Genomic DNA, 23522 nt, shown 5'->3' on the forward strand with positions numbered 1-23522 from the left:
CTTTATTTCCTCTTTACAGCAACACTACTTTGAACATAAGACAACTCTTTCTCATACTAGGGACAAAACAGCTATGCTCATGTGCTTTGAAACTGAAGCTTAGAAATATGCCATAGTAGGGAGACAAAGAGTGGTAGAAACCGCATCCTATGATGCTACCAATAGTATTATTTCCACTGTAGTGGCATTTAGCAGATTAGCCACTCCCCTATATTAATTGTACAGGACATTTCAACAGTGTACAGTCTTCAAGTACAACAGAATTCCTGTCTCATTTTTATGAATAAGTACTGAATGGTATTATTCTGATACAGTCATTAGTCATCTGCTCAAAATATGCCTATGCAACAGAGGTAAATTATAAAATGTTGATCTCAGTTAAAGTTATTCATCATAATCAATGTAGAGGAAACCTACATAGTATTCACATATTGCCATCTAAAGCTCTGCTGAAGTTCAGCAATAACAGCTTAGTTCAAGTGTCATTCCTATATTTTTTGAGCAATAGCTTTTCATATTTCAGAAAAGGCGTAGAAGCATTCCTATTTGATATAATTATCCCATGACACTTTTAGATTACATCAGACACAGCACTCTACTCAGCTTCCATGAATTTAAATGATGCAGAGCTTGGTGTATTGCCTCTTTTACTCCTATTGTATGATTGACTACAGTTATTTATGTTCTGATGTGAATAATTTTATTTTTAAAATGTTTTCTCAGTACTCAGTCAAACATGGATCACAGTGCTAGAAAAGGAGGGGGGAACACTCAGTGCAAGAGCAAAATTAGCCCAGCTTCATCTTCTCTGAACCCCACTTTAATCACCACGTGCTATGATAGTGGTATGCTTACCCCAGTTCTCTGAGCAGTGTAGAAATTCCAAGGGCATATTCAAATTTAGTTTTCTTTGGAGGTTACTGGAGGTTGTGGTGCTTTTTAATATGAATATTTACAAATACACGGGGGTGAGCATAAGTGGAGGCATACAGCTTAAATACTCTAGTAGCAAATTCCACTGCCACTCTCCCCTGATTGTTATGTGCAAATCAGGGCAATGATAGTCTTATTCACAGAAATCTGATAGCTGAACCTTTTAACAATAATATTAAGTTTCATTCTGTCTGAAACTATGTCAGATGTTTCTGTCATCCCAGCAAAAACAGCAGATACAGTGTCTAACAAACACCATTAATAGTTCCTACTCCCATTACAGGACTTGTATGTTTTTTTAAAAATAGAGAAATCACATTAGGGGTCAATCCAAACTTCTTATTAGATCACAAATTGGAGAGGGGCAGGTCAGAATACCTGTTCACTGCACTGGCTCCCAGGCTGGTGCAGCAAAAAGGCCCAGATTGGCCCCAGTGCAACTACATTACAATAACAAAGTCAGTACAGGATCCAGTAGATCCTGCACAATTTTGGATTATTTTGCTGGGTATCACTGGTAGCTTCTGTCCACCTGCCATTTGGGTGAGCATATGGGGGCTTCTTGCCAACAGCGGAGCACACCAAATGACAGAGTTTGATGGAGCCACTTCTGCCCAATCTTAACCCTCTCCAGCGTAGTAGATTTGGGATTTGTCTGATTACCCTGTTACATACTTAGATGACAATGCTAATTTTTTTTAAAAAAAAATCTTTTAATGCATTTAGCTTTTAGAGCTTCATGTTTTTTATGTTCCGGAAGAAGTGTGGAACTTCAAGTTGAATACAGTTCCGGTAGATGTTATTAGCAAATTCTTTTCGGCTGGATTTATAAGGTGAGTTGGGATAATACACATCAGGTCTGCCTTTGAATGTAGCAATTCTAGTAACTAACATGCAGTACAGTTTTCTAAAGGCCAAATTACATGAGATGGGAAGCTGTCATGATTCTTCCAACTATTTTCGTAAAATGAAAAGCAGCCAGAGTGTTCCAGAAGAGGGGAAGGGCTGTTTAATCATTTTGTCCTCTCAAAATCACCCTCAAGTTGCTTTTCTCCCTATGGGTAAAAGATGCAGATTCCTTGTATCTTTTTCCCTCATGCATAGGAAATGAATATTTGGGAAGAGGGGATTTTGAGTGGACAAGAGCAGGGAAAATCTAGGAGCTTCTCTGCACCCTGGTCTTTTGCTCCTGACTACAACATGACATGTGGGAAATTATTTAAAAACATGTTATATTCTGTGTAGAGGAAGGTTTCATCATTAAGTTTTTTTAATCTAGAGTTCAGGTTCAAAATGACAGAGGAACAACTTGCATCATTTGTGCCCTTTTTGCAGGAACCGTTTAAATCAGACTATATTTTATAATACTGTACTAGTTTAGCTGTAGCTGTGCCTGCATTTGTTTCTTTGGTTATGGTGGTTATGATATCAGTTTATATCACCTTAACTCTTGTGGTTCCCCCCAAAAGAATCCTGGCAATTTTAGCTTGGTGAGGTGCTGATTATATTCTGTTAGTGATTGCTACTCTCCCTCTTCACTCACAGACCTACAATTCGTAGATTTGCTGGAAACGAGTAATGATGATTCAGGTCTAGGGTGTAGATATGCTCAGTGTTCTTGGATGGTGGAAAAGGGTACTGGCAATAACCATGACAAATGGTTTTCAGCTGTTTTGTCGGCAACTTTAATTTAGACAAGAATCTTATTAACTTCAGGTTAATTGGCTTACTAAGTTCAGAAACTTTACAGTTCCAAGATCACAGAATTTTTTTAAAGCTACTTATCTATAAATCACAGAAACTATTAATATCCTATTAGTGTAATTTGTTCCTGACATTATTAATTATGATGCAATGTTATCTTATAATAAAGAAAATCCCTGGCTTAGCGATTTGAAAAACTGCTTAGAACATCAGTCTTGCTAACTATGATGTTACTTACATATGAAATTAGCAATTTCATCTCATGTGTTAATACAGCTTAAACTGGATGAGTCATGTGAACAAAGAGATTTCTAGCACTATGCCCTTTTAGAGGTTCTATTTGTTATCACAAAATAAATGTTTAGTTTTTTGTGTGAAAGAAAATCCACCATGGTGCCAGGGGGCTCTAAAAATAAATGTGCAAGGATTAAGCCATGGGTGGACATTTACACTTTTTGAGGTAAAATTAGATTATTATTGTAAGTAAAGATTTTGATTATACATTTTTCTAAACTAGAATTACATAGCATTTAATCTAGCTTGCAAATATTTTTTGAAGAAAATAAGAGAAAATGTTGATTCAGATCATCAACCATGTGTGTCATTATAAGTTCATCTCATGACATCTCAACCTGTCGAGTCTGTACTGTGAAAATCTTAGTATGTGGAAAATCTTAGTATGTGGAAGGCAGCTATTGAAAATGGGCATGGAGGTGAAAACCCCCGAAGAAGACTATACCTCATTATGCACCATTTCAGATGTTTGTCCTTTGTATCTTCTCACTACATCTATGAAATGCTAGAACTGTCATAGTTGAACTTAACATACATTTTGATTCAACTCCAGCAGTAGGAGCATAGCTCATTTCCATTCAGTAAACTCATATCTGTGGTGCCACTGTTGGTTGATGCCCGGTTGGTGTTGACTCATGACAGGGCCTTCTCAGTGGCAGTTGCATTTAAAATGCTCTCCCTGGTGAGGTGTCTGTCTCTCATTATTAACATTCAGGAGGAATTTTAAAGCGTTCCTGTTCACAAGGCATTTAATGGCTGAAAGACACTGTTCCTGGCAACTGAAATTTTTAGTTATTATAAAACATTTTTAAATGTTCTTAATGTTTTTAAATAGTCCTAGATGCTTTTAATTGTTTTAAATGTTTTATATTTAATTGTATTGTTTTTACTACTTAGTTTAGTGCCCTGGGTTCCTTTGGGAAGAAATTTAAAATAATAATAATAATAAATGTACTTTTCATATACTGTATACATCCACCTCCAAGACCAAGTATGTCCACCCTTGTGTAAAGACAGTAATGTAATCTGGTATTCTAGGGTGTCACCTCATATGACATTGAGAACACTGAGAGAGCAGCTTGGAGATTACCTAGGTGAAGATGCAGTTGTGGATCAATATATCTTTCTAAAATGTATAGGGAAGAAACTTGCAGTGGTAAGTCAAATTTGTGTTTTCATAAGTGGGTTACTAAGAACAGCTATGTGCTTATTTTCAAATGTTTCCATATAACGTCTCATATTAATGGGGTGGCAGTCAGAAAAAAATATGATTTTTTTGCCATGTTAAAAAAAAAGTTATATAATTAAGAGAAAATTTATTATGATTATTAAATGTATATCCCGCCCTTCCTCTCAGAAGGAGCCCAGGGCAGCAAACAAAACACTAAAAACACTCTAAAAATCTTAAAAACAGACTTTAAAATATATTAAAACAAAACACCTTTAGAAACATTTTAAAAACATCTTTAAAAACATCTTTTGAAACAAAACATATCTTAAAACACTTTTTAAAAACAGCTTTAAAAACATATTAAAAATCAAATCCAACACAGGCCTAGACTGGTATAAGGTCTCTACTTAAAAGGCTTGTAGAAAGAGGAAGGTCTTCAATAGGTGCCAGAATTGGAGATGGTACCTGTCTAATATTTAAGGGGACGGAATTCCAAAGAATAAGTGCCACAACACTAGAGGTCCACTTCCTATGTTGTGCAGAACGGACATCCTGAAAAGATGGTATCTGCAGGAGGCCCTCACCTGCAGAGCACAGTGATCGACTGGGTATGTAAGGGGTAAGATGATCTTTCAGGTGTCTTGGTCCCAAGCTGTATAGGGCTTTGTATGCCAAAACCAGAACCTTGAACCTAGCCTGGTAGCTAATGAGCAACCAGTGCAATTCTTTCAGCAGCAGGGTGACACGTTGGCGATACCCTGCCCCATTAAGCAGTCTTGCCACCACATTTTGCACCAGCTCCAGCTTCTGGACCAGCCTCAAGGGCAGACCCCCATAGAGTACATTACAGTAATCCAGCCTAGAGGTTACCAGGCATGGGCAAAAGTGGTCAGGCTATTCCAGTCCAGAAATGGCTGCAGCTGTCTTACCAGCCAAAGCTGGTAAAAGGCACTCCTAGCCACAGAGGTCACCTGGGCCTCTGGCAACAAAGACAGATCCAGGAGCACCCCCAGACTATGAACCTGCTCTTTCAGAGGGAGTACAACCCTATCAAAATCAGACAACTGACCAATTACCTGAACTTGGGAACCACCAACCCACAATGCCTCCATCTTGCTAGTATTCAGACTCGGTTTATGTGCCCCATCCAGCCCACCACTGAGTCCAGGTACCATTCTAGGGCCAATTCAGATGTTACAGAGAAATAGAGCCAGGTATCATCAGCGTACTGCTGACACCTTGCCTTAAATCTCCTGATGACTGCTCCCAAGGGCTTCATATAGATGTTAAACAGCATTGGGAACAAGATGGTACCCTGTGGCATCCCAGAACATAACGGCCAGTCTGAGTCTGTGTTAGAACTTCTTTTAATATGTTTTCTTTAATAATATGTTGTAACCCTTTTTTTAAAAAAGATGTTTTTAAAGCTTTTTTTTTAATGTTTTGTTTTAATGTATTCTAAGGTCTTTTTATGATGTTTTAAAGTGTTTTTAGCATTTCTGTTTGCTGCCCTGGGCTCCTGCTAGGAGGAAGGGCAGGATATAAATCAAATAATAAATAAATAAACTGCCAGGGGGGTGAAAGACAATCACCCAATGCTATTCTCTGAAAATGACCCTGGAGGTAGGATTGGAACTACTGCAAAACAGTGCCTCTGATACCCATCTTACCAAGTCGACCCGGAAGGATACCATGGTCAGTAGTACCAAAATCCATTTTTATAGTCACAATACAGCAGGTTCCTTTTCTCATGAACTAAAGATTTTGTTTTCCACATAGAGTTTGGGCTTTATCTTTCTGAATGGCTGCCCTTACATGCGACATCACAAGCTTATTTTGAAGTCATGAGTGGGTGAATATTTGAGAAAAGGTACATCATATGGGTCTTTCTGCTCACAACTAATATGGATCATAGCCTAAATTTCTAAAATTCTGTTAAGGTGTTAGAACATAGCTAAGGGTTATATCCAATCTTAGTCCTAGTTAGAGTAGTCCATTTGAAAAACTAATGACTATTATTTATTTATTTAAAATATTTCTATCCTGCCCTTCTGCCCTATAACAGGGCACTCAGGGCAGCTTACAAAAATAAAATAAAATAAAATATGTACATAATAAAATTGTAAACAGTAAAATCACAAAAATATTAAAATAAATTAAAATACTTAAAATACAATATATATATACACACACACACACACACACACATACATATATACACACACACAAACACACACAAACACACACACATATAGGGATTGGTACTAAAGGGACTACAAAGGTAAAATTTAACATAGAAGGCATAAAATCAGTGTCAGGCTCTACCTTCAGTCCATCCCAAAGGCTCTCCGGAACAAGATCGTCTTCAGAAGTCTCCGGAAAACCATCAGGGAGGGAGCAGAGCGAACTTCTTGGGGTAGGGTATTCCAAAGCTTGGGGGCCACAGCTGAAAAAGCTCTCTCCCACATGCCTGTCAATCTAACATCTTTCACTCCAGGCACGCAGAGGAGACCAGAGGCAGATGATCTTAAATCCCAGGCAGGTACATATGGGCATAAGCGGTCCCTCAGGTACATAGGTCCAAGGCCGTTTAGGGCTTTAAAGGTCAGAACCAGCTCTTTGAATTGGGCCCGGAAACAAATTGGGAGCCAGTAGAGTCGATAAAGCATAGGGGTGATATGCTCCCTGTGCCGTGCTCCAGTTAACATTCTGGCTGCTGCATTTTCAACCAACTGTAATTTCCGAACCGTTTTCAAAGGCAGCCCCACATAGAGTGCATTACAGTAATCAAGCCTCGATGTCACCAATGCATGTGTCACTGTGACCAAGTCAACTGCCTCCAGGAACGGACGCAGCTGGTAGACCAGTTTGAGTTGGCCAAAAGCACTCCTGGCTACCGCAGCCACCTGATATTCAGCAGCAGGACAGGATCCAGGAGGACTCCCAAACTGCGGACCTGCTCCTTGAAGGGGAGTGCAACCTCATCCAGAACAGGTTGCAACCCCGTCCCAGGTGCAGTTTTTCCCTTGACCAGCAGTACTTCCGTCTTGTCTGGATTCAGTTTCAGTTTGTTAGCCCACATCCAGCCCTTCACAGCCTCCAGGCACCGGTTTAGATCCATTAGTTCCAATGGGTCTACTTTGAGGGTGCTTCTAGATGGTCTCTAGTTTCGGATGGGATTTAATCACATCCTGGGAAATTCAGGATGTGCAATTAGAGTTGATTTGGAGTGCTTGCAAAACAAACCTGCTTCCCGAAAACATTGGTGTTCTTGCAATTAGGAAAAGCACTGGAAAGTATCGGACAACACTTGCTTGACGCAATGTCTGTCTAATCTCCCCACAAACTATTTGTTTATTTCATAAAATTTATATACAACTTGAATGTAAAGACCTCTAAGCAGTTTACGAAAAACATTAAAAATATAAATAAAACAATTGAAAACAAGTAATTAAAACATATTTAAAACAATTAAGACAACTACTAATTAAAAAAATTAAAACAGGTCAATATCTATGTATCTGGAAAGGCTTAACTAAACAGAAAAGGTTTAAGGAGGCTCTGAAAGGAATACAGCAAAGACGCCTGCTTGATGTCAATAGACTGGGAGTTCTAAAGAGAAGATGCTGCCACAGTAAAAGAACAGTTTCTTACAAATGCACAACACATATTATGTGGCACCTGTAACAGGGCCTGTTCTGCAAAGTGAAGTACTCGAGTGGGCACATATGCGATAAGGAGGTCTCGCAAGTAAACTGGTCCCCAGCTGTTGTTAAGGGCTTTATGTACAAATAGTAACATCTTGAACTTTGCCTGGTGATAAACTGGCAGCCAGTGCAGATCTCTAAGCAGAGTTGTTATATGGTCTCACCCCTGTCAGCAATCTGGTTGCAGCACTCTGCACTTGAAACCTGTGGTTTCCAGGTCAAGTGCAAGGGAGGCCTCACATAGAGATATTGCAGTAATCCACTCTTGAAGTCACCAGTGTCTGAACTTCTGGGCCAAGCTCTCTTGGTCCAGGAATGGTTATAGTTGTTGTACCAGGTGCAGCTGATAAAAGGCACTTGTAGCCACTGAGACTACATGGACCTCTAGTGACAGAGCTGGATCCAGAAGCTTCCCCAGATGGCATACCTGCTTCTTCAGGGTGAGTGCAACTCTGCCAAGGGCAGGCAGTTGACAAGTATGTCAGACAAGGGAATCGCTCACTCCCAGTGCCTCTGTCTTGCCAGGATTCAAGCTCAGCTTATTTTCCTTGAACATCCCACCATTGTAGCAGTCCAGAGCCTGTACACTGGGTCGGTGCCAGGGGGTGGCCAGGTCAGGCTTGCCCTAGCCGAGCCCCCCCCTTAGGGTGGGAGGGTAGCACTCCTGTTCTGCGATCTGCAGCAGTAGCAGCTCCTGCCCCTGCCGCAGATCACGGAGTGGATATTCCCAGGTACCTCCCTCTCCAATATAGTTGGTGTGCGCCAAGCATGCTCCACCTACCTCTATCGCTCCTGTAAATAACGTGTGCACTATGTGTACATGCCTGCCATCAACCAAGATGGCAACAGAGGCTTCCTTAAAGGGCTGATGTCCCTGCTGCCATCTTGGTTGATGGCAGGCATGCACACATAGCATGCACATCGTTTACAGGATCGATAGAGGTAGGTGGGATGTGCGGGGGATTATTAGCCCCGCATGGTCTGCATGGAGGGGTTGCCCTCCGGCACCATGAACCTGGGGCTAAACTGGTGCCCAAGGGCCCTGGCATGCCTGCCGCCGGCCCTCCCTGCACAGCCTCTCCTGATTGGGATGTTATGGAGAAATAGAGCTGACTGTCATCAGCATACTGATGGCACCTTAGCCTAAAATCCTAATAAGTTTCTAATTTCTTGGACACGGATGAATGCTCATTAAGCAGATTGTCTTGAAGCACTCTGAGTATAACTTGGTTGGATACAAGGATACAACTTTGGGGTGCTAGATTCTTTAAGAGATGCTTACAGTTAATTGACCTATAAAGCAAATATAATACCCACATGGTCCAAAGTATTTGTTCTTGGTACAAATGCCTCTCTCTTTCACTTTCTTTTCTCCCTTAAAGTTCCATAAATACAGTAAGAGAGGCTGGAAGGTAATTTAAGTTTCCCATGTAAGAATGCTCAGAAAGAAACACTGGACATTTTAAAAATGCTTTTGATGCTTTGATCTTAATAGCTGATAATAGTAGTGAGTAGTAATTCCAAGGAAAATTAGTGGTTTTATTAAAAGTTTTAATAATTTCTCTTTGAGCTGTTGAAACTCTCTCTGACAAAGAGGCTTTGCACTTGTTTTGCTTTCACTTTTTTTTTACTGCCCTGTTCTTTTCCTAGCCAAGACCAGAAAGAGGTGGGGCAATGAGGAAAGTGAGCTAGTTCCTTCAAGTGCCTGATCTGCTATATTGATTTGTAGAAATGTAGAGTTGGAAGGGGCCTATAAGGCTATCGAGTCCAACTCCCTGATCAATGCAGGATTCCAACTTAAACCATACCCAACAGGTGCCTGTCCAGCTGCCTCTTGAATGCCTCCAGTGCTGGAGAACCCACCACCTCCCTCGGTCATAGGTTCCATTGTCATACAGTTCTAACAGTTAGGAAGTTTTTTCTGATATCCAACTGAAATCTGGCTTCCTGTAACTACTTTTCAATTAGTTTCTGTGTGCACAATGCATAGTGCTTGATGCATTGCTTGGGAACTCTGCTCTAGTCTAGATGATTGCTAGTGTCACAGATTCCCAGTGAAAATTACTTCAGCTATTGCAGCCATACTTTTCTCACTCTTATCCAGTTGTATTTTTCCTTACTGCAAACATCCTGTCCTGCCCTTTCCATCTGTCTCCTTCTCATAAAATCTCAGTTAATAGAATGAGAGCATTGAAGTTTTAACTGCTCTGCTAAGGACAAACAAACGTTTGGGGGAATTGTATCTAAATAGGCACAGAGGTAACCCATTCAGATATTGGCATTACCAGCCAACCAACTTGATGCAGTCACTGTGTTTTATCCAGAGGATGTGGGTTATGCTTTAGTCTCACTGAAATCATTTGGACATATCGTGACTAAATAGTCCCATTGATTTCAGTGGGATTAAAGCGTGACTCACTTCCTCAGGATACAACCCACCATTTTCCTGTAAAAACATGGTTTGCAAATTGGGAGCCAGCCTTGGGAAAGGCATTTCCATCTCTTCCTCCTCTCCTCTTCAGTGCAAATTCTCTTTCCCTTGGTGGTGCTTTAATAGTATTTTAGTGTTACATTTACTGTGATGTTTACTATGGCTAATGCTAATTAGGTTCCATCCAAGGTTTCAAACCTGCTTCAACCCATGGTTTCAAATCAAGATTAATATCACAACTGTTTTGTATTAACCGTGATTAGTGTCAGTATAGATGTAATACTTAAGCCATGATTAACACCAACAAGATCATGTAAGGGAGGATTATTGCAAGAGGAGGGAAGAAGAGAGGCGGATGGAGTGCATGTTCCCAAACCCTGCTCCCAGTCTGCAAACTATAGTTTGTGGAAAGCCCATGCTACGTCTGTACCAAGCCACGATAAATATCGTCCCCCCCTTTTTGTACATTTCAAAAAGCCCTTGTACAAATGGTATAATCATCCTTTTGATTTATTTTATACAAAAGGTTGATGTTGTTTTATAGGGTTTGAGCGATCAGAGCAATTACATGTAATTATATACAGCGCCTTGCAAAAGTAATCAGCCCCCTGACCAATGCTCTCACATTACTGAATTACAAACGGTGCATTGTAATTTCATTCTGTATGTTATTTTACTTTGAAACACTGAAACTCAAAATCATTTATTGTAAGGTGATACTGGTTTTATGTTGGGAAATGTTTCTAAGAAACATAAAAAGCTGAAACATGTTGCTTGCATAAGTATTCAACCTCTGTGCTGTGGAGGCTCCCAGTTTATACAGATGAAAGAAATTGCCCTATCGAGGACACAATTACCTTACCATTGGCCTCCACCTGTGAACCATTAAAGTTGCTGTCACATTGTCAGGATAAAAACCCCACTGTTGAAGAATCATTGGTCAGTCTGTGGATCTGAAGAAAAGTGAAGACCAAGAGCATTCTACACAAGTGAGAGATAATGTAATAGAAATGTATAGATTAGGAAAAGGATACAAAATAATGTGCATGTGTTTGGACATCCCAGTGAGCACAGTTGGATCAATAATCAGGAAGTGGAAGCTGCATCACACCACCCAGGACTGCCAAGAAAAGGCTGTCCCTCAAAACTCAGCAGTCGAACAAGAAGGAGACTTGTGAGAGAAGCCACAGAGAGGCCAACAATCACTTGGAAGGAGCTACAGAGTTCAGTGGCTGGGAGTGGAGTAATGGTGCACCAGTCAACCATATGAAGAGCTCTGCATAGCACTAGCCTGTATGGGAGGGTAGTAAGAAAGAAGTCATTGCTCAAAAAGTACCATCTGAAAGCACGTCTGGAGTTTGCCAGAAAACATGAGAGTGCCCCAGCTGCCACGTGGGAAAAGGTTTTGTGGTCAGATGAGACCAAGATAGAGCTTTTTGGCCAAAACTCAAAGCCATATGTGTGGCGCAAACCTAACACTGCCCATGCCTCAAGACACACCATCCCTACAGTGAAGTATGGTGTTGGCAGCATCATGCTGTGGGGATGCTTCTCATCAGCGGGGACCGGGCATCTTGTTAAACTTGAAGGAAGAATGGATGGAGCAAAATACAGGGAAATACTGCAAGAGAACCTGCTTCAGTCCACTAAAAAACTGAAGCTTGGGTGGAAATTCACTTTTCAGCAGGACAATGATCCCACGCACAAAGCCAAAGCAACACTGGAATGGCTCATGAACAAAAAGGTGAATGTTCTACAGTGGCCCTGTCAAAGACCTGATCTCAAACCTACTGAGAATCTGTGGCACTCTTTGAAAATTGCATCCACAAGCAACATCCAACCAACCTAAATGATCTGGAGTGAATCTGCCAAGGAGAATGGGCCCAAATCCCTCTGTGTGCAAAGCTGGTACATACCTACCCCAAAATACTTAAAGCTGTTATTGCAGCAAAAGGTGGTTCTGCCAAATATTAATGTGGGGGGGGGGTTGAATAATTCAACATGTTTTAGTTTTTTATGCTTCTTAGAAACATTTCCCAACATGAAACCAATGTCACCTTACAATAATGATTTTGAGTTTCAGTGTTTCAAAATAAAATATCATACAGAATGAAATTACAATGCACCATTTGTAATTCAGCAATATGACAGCATTGGTTACAGATATGATTACTTTTCAAGGTACTATATATGTGTGAACAAACATTTGCTGAATTTTCCAGTTCTGGTGTTGTACAACAGTGCCTTATTCCCTTTCTTATAAAAGAGGTACTTGAACTCTGTATAAACATGTTGGGTTTTTTTTTATCAGCAGCTTTATTTTGCAGATGTTTAAGTGCCATTCAAATTAAGCATTTTGGGGGAGGTTTTCCTTTATTTATTTTTTTAAAACTCACAACTCCTAATTATAACAAAATATGGCAGAAATGTACAGTTTAACTTTTACAGGTAGCAGTTGTGTGTGGTTTTAAATAAGGATCTTTTATATTGTTGTGCGTTCCCAACTTCCATGTGAGATGTCCAGAGAGAGCATGGGACTTTCCGTTGAATAGGAAAGAATACTGGAGACTTATTATGTCTTCATAACAGTTCTTTATTTAAAATATAAGAGCGGAAGGTAATAAAAACAGGCTTGTAAAGGAGTTAGCAAAACCACTAATCCTCCATTAGATCCCCAAAGAAAAATTGCACCCCAAAGATGCTTCTGTTTTATCTGTTTCATCTATAAACTCCAAACTCTCTTTCTTCCTCTTTGTGTCCAGTTTCAAAACTCCCAAAACCTTCTTCTAGAAGTCTTTGTCCCTCCCTCAGACTGTTATGACTTTCTGAAGATTGGCGATATTATGGAACGTTCAACCCTTTTGTTAAATCTTAATTCACAATAGTAAAGGCAACCAAATTTATAGCAGCATTTTCTATCTTACTGCTAAGGCTGTCACATAAATCTTAGGTGATGAATCGGATGAGATTTAATTAACTGATTTATCAGTTGATTAAGAGAGCAATCTTAAGGGGGTGGGGACCCAGAATGGTTCAAATGCCGTATGAAAACTCTGCTGGGTTCAACCCACAGGTTGTTTATGTGTGAGAGAGGCAGTATTCATCAGTAGTCCTTGTGTTTTGTTCTGCACAGTGAATCCTTAGTCTAGTAGGTTAAATGCTTTTACTTACTAAATTGTTTCATTTTCTTAGAATTCCTTACAATATTTGAGGCAATGACTGGGGTTCCTTTCACTGTGGTAATTTACCAACAGGTGACAACATATGAGAAAAGTCCCTTACAATTGAGGATCTTACTCATTTTGCTTTAAAAATGACTTCAGCTTTAGATTTATTCTCTGCTAAAGTAAACAGATCTAAGATTTAGCCAATATAATGAGTTCAATTTGATAAACTCTCTGAAAACAGAAATACAGTTTATTTTATTTAATGATAACATTCATTGGACCACTTAAAAACAAATCAAGTCACATACAACTGTTCAATAAACAATCACATTTAAAATATATTGGGTTGGACAGTTCTCATGAATAAAACTCAATTCAGTGGGACACTCCTGTTAAAAAAACTGGAGAAGGTGGTTTTCACCAATTGCTTCTTCCCCCTCTATCCCCTGAAAATTTGCTCTGGAAGGCTTGGAGACATTCCAGAACAATATAAGAGACTGCAGGGGAAAGGGGGGGGCAGGTGAAAACCACCTCCCCTTTTCCTTCCTCCGTCAGGAGTTTGTGCTGGATCACAGTCCCTTCCAAAAATGGAGGGAGTCCTTCCATTTGCAAAAGGGCAACTCTGTATCCAGCCCTCTAAAAATTAATTAGAAACCACCTAAAAGTCAGATGCAATAAAACAATGAAATAAAAACTGCCAAAGTGAAAGAGAATTTATATGCCTTTGTAAATAAAATGGTCATAACCATCTAGCAGAATTCTCTAGAAATATATTTTGTTTTCCATTCCTCACAAAAGTTTGAATACAGCATTTAAAAACATTTATTATATTCTGACTATCAAGAAAGTAAGATAACATAAATTGAATAGTATGGCACTACCCCATTTTGATAATGTTACCTTATGTCATTATCTTCCAAGGTGAAAGCAAAGCAGGAGACAGAACTGAAGCTCAAATCATTTGCTCCTCCATATGTATGTATATTGCTACATCAATTTTATAAGCTAAGTTACGTTTAAAAATAAGCATTTCTTTCAGATTAACATGCTATATGTTTCAGGCATTTCATCCAGAACTGTATTTGTTACCTGGAGTAGAAAGTATTTATTCATCTTCATCATCAACTCCAGAGAGATACAAGAATACAGAATATATACATGCATATACATCATATCTTAGACCACCTAGTTTGTCTGATCCAGATCATGAAGTTGGTCAAAACCCCAAAATTTTGGAGAGCTCCTCAAAAAATCAACTCGGTCAGACTCAGGATAAAAGTAATTTAATAGGATGGAATAAAACGAAAATGGGAAGTGTTCCATGTTTGCCTGTAACACGGAGCTCTAAGCAAGAAAAGAATGAAAGGATTCAAGAAAAATATAATTCACAAAGAAGGGAAGGTAAGTTATATGTCAAATTGTGACAGCGAAAATATTTATTTTGCCCTGATTTTTTTAATGGTTTCAATTATTTCCCTTCCAAGAATTGTGCTTCACAACATTAAAGAAAATCAGTCAGGTTATACCTTGTTTGAAACCATGAGGAATTTGTAATAAGAAGAGGATAGCACAGCCTTAATTTCTTCTTCCATAATCAAGGCTTGGAGCCTGTTATTTCAGAAGTGGGTAAATTATCTCTTCCCTTACCTCCCTTCCATGCTTTATTTGAGAAAGAGAATCCACTACACATTTCTTTAAGCTGACCTTTTTTCCCATTGCCCATATTGATAAAGCTCTAGTAGTAGGATTCTCATCTTCTAATCCAGTTTTTGTGTCTTTGGGTTTTAACAGTTTTGCTATCGTGTGGATCCTATCAGGTTTTACTTCACTGAGACATTTATTCATATTCCTGTTCTTTTTTTCATTTAATCATGTGTCTGGGTCTGGACTGACTCCATTCAGTATCCATGTTGTGGGGAGAGGGGAATTTATTTATTTATTTTTATTCATTTATTATTTGATTTATATTCCACCCATCCTCTCAGCAGGAGCCCAGGGTGGCAAATTAGATCTGAATGACCTGTTTGCAATATAAGGTCTCTGTCTAGAAGAACCCTGAGTATTTTCAAATATACAGGTTGAGGAGATGTAAATGTGAGAAGTGATTCATAAATTCAATAACCAAAACTAAAGTAAACTTAGCGTTCCAACAGATGGTGAAAACCATTGTTTTAAATAATCTCCATAGAGGCAGCCCACTCCCACCCCATATGCTTCCAGAGCTCACTCTCTTCCTGTATCTCCATTATGGTCTGTTTCCAAAAAAAGGCTTGTATTCTTTTCCACTTGCAGCTAACTTGTCCTCTCCCATTGGCTGTGTGTGTGAATAAGAATGTCATCTTCTCCAACCATTTTCTAGCCTTCTTGGGTAATTCACCTGTAGCTTCCCTAACAAAAGAAATTCCTGGCAGTTGCCACGGACTTTTAAGGGGCTCTCCAGCAGTGCATTAGAAGAGCACTGATGGATCAAACTAAAGGCCCATCTAGTCAAGCATTCTCTTCTCACAGTGACCAACCATTGTAGGTTATTGAATTTCATATTTGCCAATTCCTCCTGGAGCTCAGCAGGACATGAGCACAACAGCACTCTCCTCACTTGTGTTTCCAAGGAAGTGATATTCAGGGGAATACCACATCCGGTACTGGAGGCAGTACACAGTCATCATAGATAGTAGCCATTGGTAGCCTTTTCTCCACTCCTGGCCAAACTCTTAAATCTTAGAAGGATACAATGCTACCTTCACAGCAGAGATAATTGAAGGTAGTCTTGCTGTTATTAAGATCTAGATGGGCCGTGAAGCTTAGTACTGAAGGACTGTATAGTGTCACATAAATAAGTGAATGTAGGGTTTATTCATTAAAAGGCCAATGCCACTTTGGTCTTATTAATTGCATATTCTGTTGGCTATCTCCCGCCCCCCATTTTTCATAAGTGTTGTAGAGTCATCTATTATTTATTTGTATCTTGTTCCTAGCTAGGATGTGGCATATATGAGGTTTGTTTTGTATTTAACAAAGGTGCCAACAATATCACTTGTCATTAAAACCTGCTTTTAATTTATTTATGTATTTATTTCTTTAAAAATTTGTACCCAACACTTTTTAAAATAAAATTAATTCAAAGCAGCTTACAAAAAAGTTCAAAATACAAAAAAGTTCAATTTACTAAAATTAATACAATGAAACTCATGTTATAGTTAAATATGATTATTCACAAGATATGATAAATCTATGAATTATTATTTTTATTTTTATTACATTTATACCCCGCCTTTCTTTTCATGATAGAAACCCAAGGCGGCTTACATATGGTTCCCAGGTGGTCTCCCATCCAGGCACTGACCAGACCTGACCGTGCTGCTGGCCTTATGTACCTTCAGACCATAGCCTGGGACCAGTTATACAATTCACCTAAGTATATTATACAATTCACATAACTTTATATAGCTTAATACATAATTGTGTACTTCCCCCATCCCAGGAGGAATTAGTTGTAACACAGACCAAAGAGAATCCATTACATCTCCCTATATATTGCAAGATTTCATTTCTGCAAGACAGAACTCTGTAAAAAAATCCACATCAGTAAAAATGCCTAAGAGAAAGCCTTTAAGTCAAGCTCAAGAAAGGCATCATACTCCCAGAAAGAGCAAGAAATGCGACGAGTCTGTTGCATCTTCACATGTAAATCAGGATTGCAAGCAAGAGGAAAACAAACCAATTCAAGTAAATCGCATCCCACAGAAGACAAAAGGTATATCTTGCTCCTCTAAGCATTTCGTTTAATGTTTATTTGTATTGAAATTAGCACTGTAAACAAATATACCTTTGTCTTCTACTATTTACACTTATCAGAAAAAATAGCATTCCTCAGAATTAATGATAAATAATAAAAAAACCTAATTTTGATTTATTTATTTTTAACTGCAGGGAAATATGTTGAACATATTGGGCTGGATCCAGAGCTGCATCCAACAGAGTTCTACCTGCACTGAAGGAAAGGGGCAGGGAGGCAGTATTTGCCAATTCCTCCTGGAGCCCCCTGTGCTTTCTAAAAAGCTGCTCTGGAGGGTTGGGGGACCACCTTCAGCAGCATGAGAGGCAGCATGGGGGAACTCCAGGGGGAAGGAAGAATAGGAAAAGATTGCGTCCCCTGCCACTTCCTCTACAGGGAAGCTTCCACTGGATCTCAGTGCCTTCTATAAACAGAGGGAGCCTTTTCATTCATGGAACAGCCAATCCAGATCCAACCCTTTGATTTTCATGAAACCTTTTTACTTAACTTGCAATACATTCTTTAACAAAACTCTGTGATCTGTGAAGCTGGTCCAGAAGCCATATGAGGATAGCCTTTCTTGCAGTAAGCATCGGTGTTCTTTAGGTGGTATGATCAGTGTGCTTTCATTAGACAATTAGAAGCCTGGAGTGACACTAATCCTAGCCTTGATGAGGGTGAGAAAGGTAGGGGCTTGAAGAGGATAGACACTGTAGACTACAGCAGTTTAAAAGGGGGTTAAGGAATTCCATCCATCAGCTGATTGCTGACTTATGTCCTGTCTGCCCCCAGTTTTCTACTCTTTACAATCACATATGTTACAGGGCTGGACTCCTTTTATTAAGGTGCTTTTCCCAGTTGCTCTTAGAGCTTTTTCATCTCATACCCTTTGGCACTGGATCCTGACTGGGACCCAACTGCCATTCTTGACTCAGAGTTCGAGCTCTTCTGTCAACATTGATAATTTCTATTTTTACTTCAAATGGATATGCTCAGAATCTACATGTTTGTTAACAGAAAACTTAAGTTGGAACTGGAGTTTTGAGGGTAAGGGTGGCATTTCCTTGAGGGAACTTCTGCCTTTTCTATATTGTGGGAGCAAGTTACTACCCCTTATTTTCAGGACATCTCAGCAAGTGTCATTTCATACAAGCCACAGAAGGGCTCAGTTCATGCAAGCTTCAAAACAATTGTTTGGAAAATTGAGAACATGCCACAGGTTCACATATTCCCATCCCCTCACTCCTTCTACATACCAATTTCCTTTCCCATTTCTAGATTGCTCTAGCCATAGTTTGTGGTGCATCCAAATTGGGCAAACTATGGCTACTTCTAAACTATGATTTAAAACCATGGTTTGAAGAGGATTTGCAAACCACACTTTGGCAAACTATTGTTAGACCAACCTGGAAACAGAAGAGGAAATTGGGATAGAAGAGGATAGAAGGAGTGTACAAGTCTACAGCAAGTTCCTGGTCTGGAGAATCAATTGAATTGATTTGGACAGTGACAAAGTGCCTTAACTTTTGTCCACCTAAGCTTGGAAGCAGAATGTACATAGATATTTTTGAGCACCTGCACTTCCCCCAATGTATTTCTTTCATTAGTAATTCTGCCAGGAAAGCAGACTTTTCCATCACTAAAACATTGCTTTTGGTTGGTGGATGGCAGAAATAAAAGTGTGTGTGTAGAAATAGAAAATGTGTGTGTATGCATGTAGAAATAAAAATATAATATTTTGATCTCTGATACAGAAGAAGCCTCTATCAAGTTGGATGCAAATACAGAAAATGAAGGTAATGTGGCAAGCATTGGAATGGGAAGACATACCACAGGGGATTCAGGAATTCCAGAATCCTTGGAGGAGAGAGATATGGACTATTTACACAGTAAGAGGAGGTGATGGAATATAGAAGTTTCTTTACTTTATATATCTTTCTGATAAAGGATGGGCTTCAAAATGTTTTAAATAAATAAGTTGTTATGCTGACACTCAGAATTAACTGCCATTTATTAAAATTGCATTTAGGTTCCTAACAAGCTGAATAATGGAAAAAGCAAACACTTTAATTATTTTTCAGACAAATATAATTAAACACTTGAATTTGTTCTCCTAACCTCATTTCCTGTGTGTGAGGTTATTGCTTCCTTGGAATGCTTGTTCCTGGTCCAATTTGTCACCAGCAAGCTGCCCCACCCTAATTTCAGCACCACATTTTTCAGAGTGGTAACTAAGACAAGCTAACCTGCCACCCCAGCACCCTATTTGCTAGGCCCACCAGCCTTTTTAAACAAATTGAATTAAGGTAATGGTAATGTAAATATTACACTGCACTTTGGTTTCATCTTTAGCCAACAGCATCCTAGAATTATTTTTTGTTTCTAATGTAATTGCACTGTACTTTGATTCCATCTTTAGCCAACAGCATCCTGGAATTGCCAAGTCTATTGCTGACACTGGTAGTGTGCAAGATAGCCAGGTATGTTTCCCAACATCTAGTGAACAACTGAGTTAGTTAAAATTAGTTATGATAGTTCCAGTAATCTGAGCAAAATTTATTCTTATTGTTGGTTACAATAACATTTAATTGTTGTATCAGACTAATAACGATATATTTACCCACTCTTGGCCAAATACTAAATTGATCATAAAACCAATGTTTATGCCATATGTTTAAAGTAACACATATAATTTGAGCAATTGATAGTGTATATGTGTGTATAGTGTGCTTGTATATACACGCACACAAACATATAATATATATTCAGCACCAAAAAAGTAAGGAACAGCCCAAGCCTCTGCATGTTTACTTGGAAGTAAGATCTGCTGAGTTTAATGGGACATACTTCCAGTTCAGTGGATACAGGATTGCAACCTGTGAAATAGTGTGGAAGTCTCATACAAAGCCCACTGCTGTGCAAACCTTTATTCAATGGGATGAATTCAAAAGAAATGATTTGGTGGTAACTGTCAGAAGCTCAACATGTGAGTTTCAAAAGCAACAGGAGGGCTCATTCTTTTGAGCAGAATTTCTACTTAGTGGAATCTTATGGTAACTGTTGGCAAATAACGTATCTGCTGCTATGACTTCTGCTTTCATTTATAAAACTAAATGGGAAGGTTTTTATACAGCCACAAGAGTGGCTGTATACTATAGCCAGCATGGATTTTTCACATTCTACAATGTTAAATTGAAAATACCCCCCTTCCCATTCTGATGCTTCCCATAAGCTCATTTCAAAACAAAACCTTATAAAATGTATAGTCCTGAACTCAGAAACGCTTGCTTAACAACCCTCTCAATTTTCATGGTGATACACAAAACAGTCAGAGAGACTAGAGAGCTCAAAGTCTAAAATGAGAGAGAGAAAAACCTTTTGGACTTTCTTCTGTTAGAGTTCTCATAATCTGCTGAAATTCATTAAAAATCAGCCATGTTCACAGAGTACCTGTAATCCCATTACTGACCTTGCCCCATACTCTGACCTTCATCATCTGCAGTTTAAAAACTAGAAAAGTGCCTGGCTGATTTTTAATTAATTTAAGAAATTTAGCTAGCATTACGGTCAATGATAAGACCGGGTATGCGCAGTAAGAACCAACTGTCAGTGTTCTAAAAGCCAGACTCACAGCTGTTTAGCTTGGCTAATCAGGGGACCACACCCACACCAGAGTTTGATTTCATTTGAGACAGTCATGGCTTCCCCCAAAGAATCCTGGGACGTGTAATTTGTGAAGGGTGCTAAGAGGAGACTCCTATTCCACTGACAGAACTCCAGTGGCCAGACTGGTTTAATAGTCAGCCACTCTGAAGGTTTGTGAGGGGAACAGGATGTCTCCTAGCAACTCTAAAAAGGTGGGGAAAATGCTGAAAAGCAATAATACTGTTCACAATGTTTTCCTTTTGGAAAAGAAAGGGTCTTCCCTTCTGCCCAGTGCCCACCCACCCAATCTCCTCCCCTCCCTGCCCCTCCCCCGGGTCAGTGTTGGACTGCGACCTGGGAGACCAGGGTTTGAATCCCCACACAGCCATGAAGCTCACTGGGTGACCTTGGGCCAGTCACTGCCTCTCAGCCTCAGAGGAAGGCAATGGGAAAACCACCTCTGAATACCATTTACCATGAAAACCCTATTCATAGGGTCACCATAAGTCGGGAGCGACTTGAAGGCAGTCCATTCCCATTTTCAAACATGATTGCACAGAAATAAATCCCACTGAACTCAAAAAGTATGCAACTGATCAAACCCACCCTCCCTTCTCCTCCCTCCTAGCCCCTCTCTCTTGCCCCTTCCTTCCCCCTTCCTTTGCCCCTCTCTCCCCGTCCCCATCTCCTTCAAATCCCCTCCTTCCCCTTGCCCCTCCTCCCCCTCCCCTTCCTCCTCCCCATGGTCAGTTTTACCTATCTTAAGTATGATTACACGGGAGTAAATACCATTGAATTCAATAAGCATGCAAATGATCAAACCTGCTCTCTTCTCCCCCTTCCTTTGCCCCCCTCCAATCCGCTCCTTCCCCTTCCCCTTCCCCCTCCCCCATGGTCAGTTTTATCTATCCTAACCAGATTGCATAGGAGTAAATCCCATTGAACTTAATAAGCATGCAAATGATCATATCTGCCTTTTCCCTCCTTCCCCTCTCCTTTCCCTTCTTCCTCCCCTCCTTCTCCCTTGCCCACTCCAGCCCTCCCTCCCTCCGGTCAGTTTTACGTATCATAAGCATGACTGCATGGGAGTAAATCCCACTGAACTAAATAAATATGCAAATGATCAAACCTGTCCTCCTCCCCTCCCACTCCTAACTGCTCCCATCCCCCTTCTCCCCTCTGCCCTTCCTTCCTTCTCCCCTCTGCCCTTCCACCCTTCTCTCCTTCTCCCCTCCCCATCCCCCATGGTCAGTTTTACCTATCCTAAGCATGATTGCAGGGGAGTAAATCCCACTGAACTCAATAAGCATGCAAATGATCAATCCATTCTCAACAAACTTGCACAGGATCCCATTTCTTACCTCCCAGATTAAAAAGTACAGAAATTCACTAATAAGCAAAAAAAACACCTTGCGGTTTAAGAACGTACCTATAGCCCACAGATATTTTTATCAAACTTTAAAAAGCAGGAAATTGGGCAGCTATAGTGAATGCACCAGGGGAGCAGGAGACCTGACCTCCTCTCTGAGATATTGTACTGCCCTACAAATTTGTCAAAATGCAAACACAATTTGGGTTGGTCTTTCACAGTCCACTCCACTTCCTGTGTTACCAAATTCTTCCAAGCTACACAGGAAAGACCAACTGAAATATCTGTAGGCTATGGGTACATTCTTAAACCGCAAGGTTTTTTTGCCTATTATTTTTTATGGATTATTTTTTATGTTTACTAGGTGGTTGACATATTGATTCTTAGCATTCCCCCGCAAAAATGTTTTTCTGCCTCGCACTGTATTTATTCTGTTTGTATTCTAGGAGGCACTCTGGGGCAATAGTGAAGTTCAACATGCTTGTCTATCAGACCACATGAGACAAATATGTGCCCTGGAATATGCCCCAGATACTCTGCAGTGTTCAGAGGTCTGTGGCACAGGCATAGGAATTCCACAGGTTGCTGTGGAAAGGGTTCCTCGAAGGCAGAAGGTCTGAAAACTGTTGTTTCATATAAAAAGGAAAGTTGAGATAGCCTTTCCTTGCTACAAGTCTCTCCTATATCATGTATTGTAGGAAAGGCAGCAAACATTGACATGCTTTTTAAATTTGATCCTAGACTGATGAAAATAATCTAAATGACTTTGCACATCCAAGTCAGTATCTTTCCCCTCCTACTCCACCTCTACTGGCTCTGTCTGTAAATAGGGCTGAAGTTCCCAACAGAATATTTCCAACAGAGGGTAAGTGAATTCTTCTAAGAAATCTTATGGTGTTAAATTCTCCTCACCAGCTGTAGGTGATATCATCAAGGTGTCTATCTCTGAAAGAGAGCAAAAGACTTGACCGTCTTGAAGCTGGATCTGAAAGAGACATTCACATCCATACCATTCATTTTTTCAAGTGTTTTATTGAGTTTTCCAATAACAGATATCAACAGATAACTAATAACCCACCTCCCCCAACCTTCTCCCCCAACAAGATGAACACAAAAATAAGCAATATTAGATGATAGCACCAGCCCAAAGTTGTTCGTGTGTCAGCAATGGAGTCCAGTTCTGTTTATTGTCAGATGCAAAGTTTGGGAATGGATACCAAATTTCCAAAAAATTGTCTGTACTTCTATAGTCATATAAAGATTTTACTTGTTCTATTAATCTTTCCGTTAATGTGACAGTCCACATTCTTTGCCTTCAGACTTACA

At 39.8% G+C, this 23522-nt stretch overlaps 1 protein-coding gene across 4 annotated transcripts in view; it reads left to right on the forward strand.

The window, feature by feature from the left end:
• The window catches only part of SPATA1 (spermatogenesis associated 1), a 42163-nt gene that overhangs the window by 6206 nt on the left and 12435 nt on the right, over window positions 1-23522 (forward strand). For 2 of the 4 annotated variants that reach the window (XM_061633495.1, XM_061633496.1), the window contains 8 exons: window positions 1660-1766; window positions 3970-4087; window positions 14329-14382; window positions 14469-14808; window positions 16889-17161; window positions 18937-19081; window positions 19602-19662; window positions 22938-23061. In XM_061633495.1, coding sequence (XP_061489479.1) covers window positions 1660-1766; window positions 3970-4087; window positions 14329-14382; window positions 14469-14808; window positions 16889-17161; window positions 18937-19081; window positions 19602-19662; window positions 22938-23061 — 1222 coding nt within the window. The remainder of the gene's footprint in view (window positions 1-1659; window positions 1767-3969; window positions 4088-14328; window positions 14383-14468; window positions 14809-16888; window positions 17162-18936; window positions 19082-19601; window positions 19663-22937; window positions 23062-23522) is intronic. The other 2 variants (XM_061633498.1, XM_061633499.1) reach the window with 2 other exon arrangements.

Source organism: Rhineura floridana, chromosome 6, assembly GCF_030035675.1.
Source record: "Rhineura floridana isolate rRhiFlo1 chromosome 6, rRhiFlo1.hap2, whole genome shotgun sequence".
NCBI classification, from domain to species: domain Eukaryota; kingdom Metazoa; phylum Chordata; class Lepidosauria; order Squamata; family Rhineuridae; genus Rhineura; species Rhineura floridana.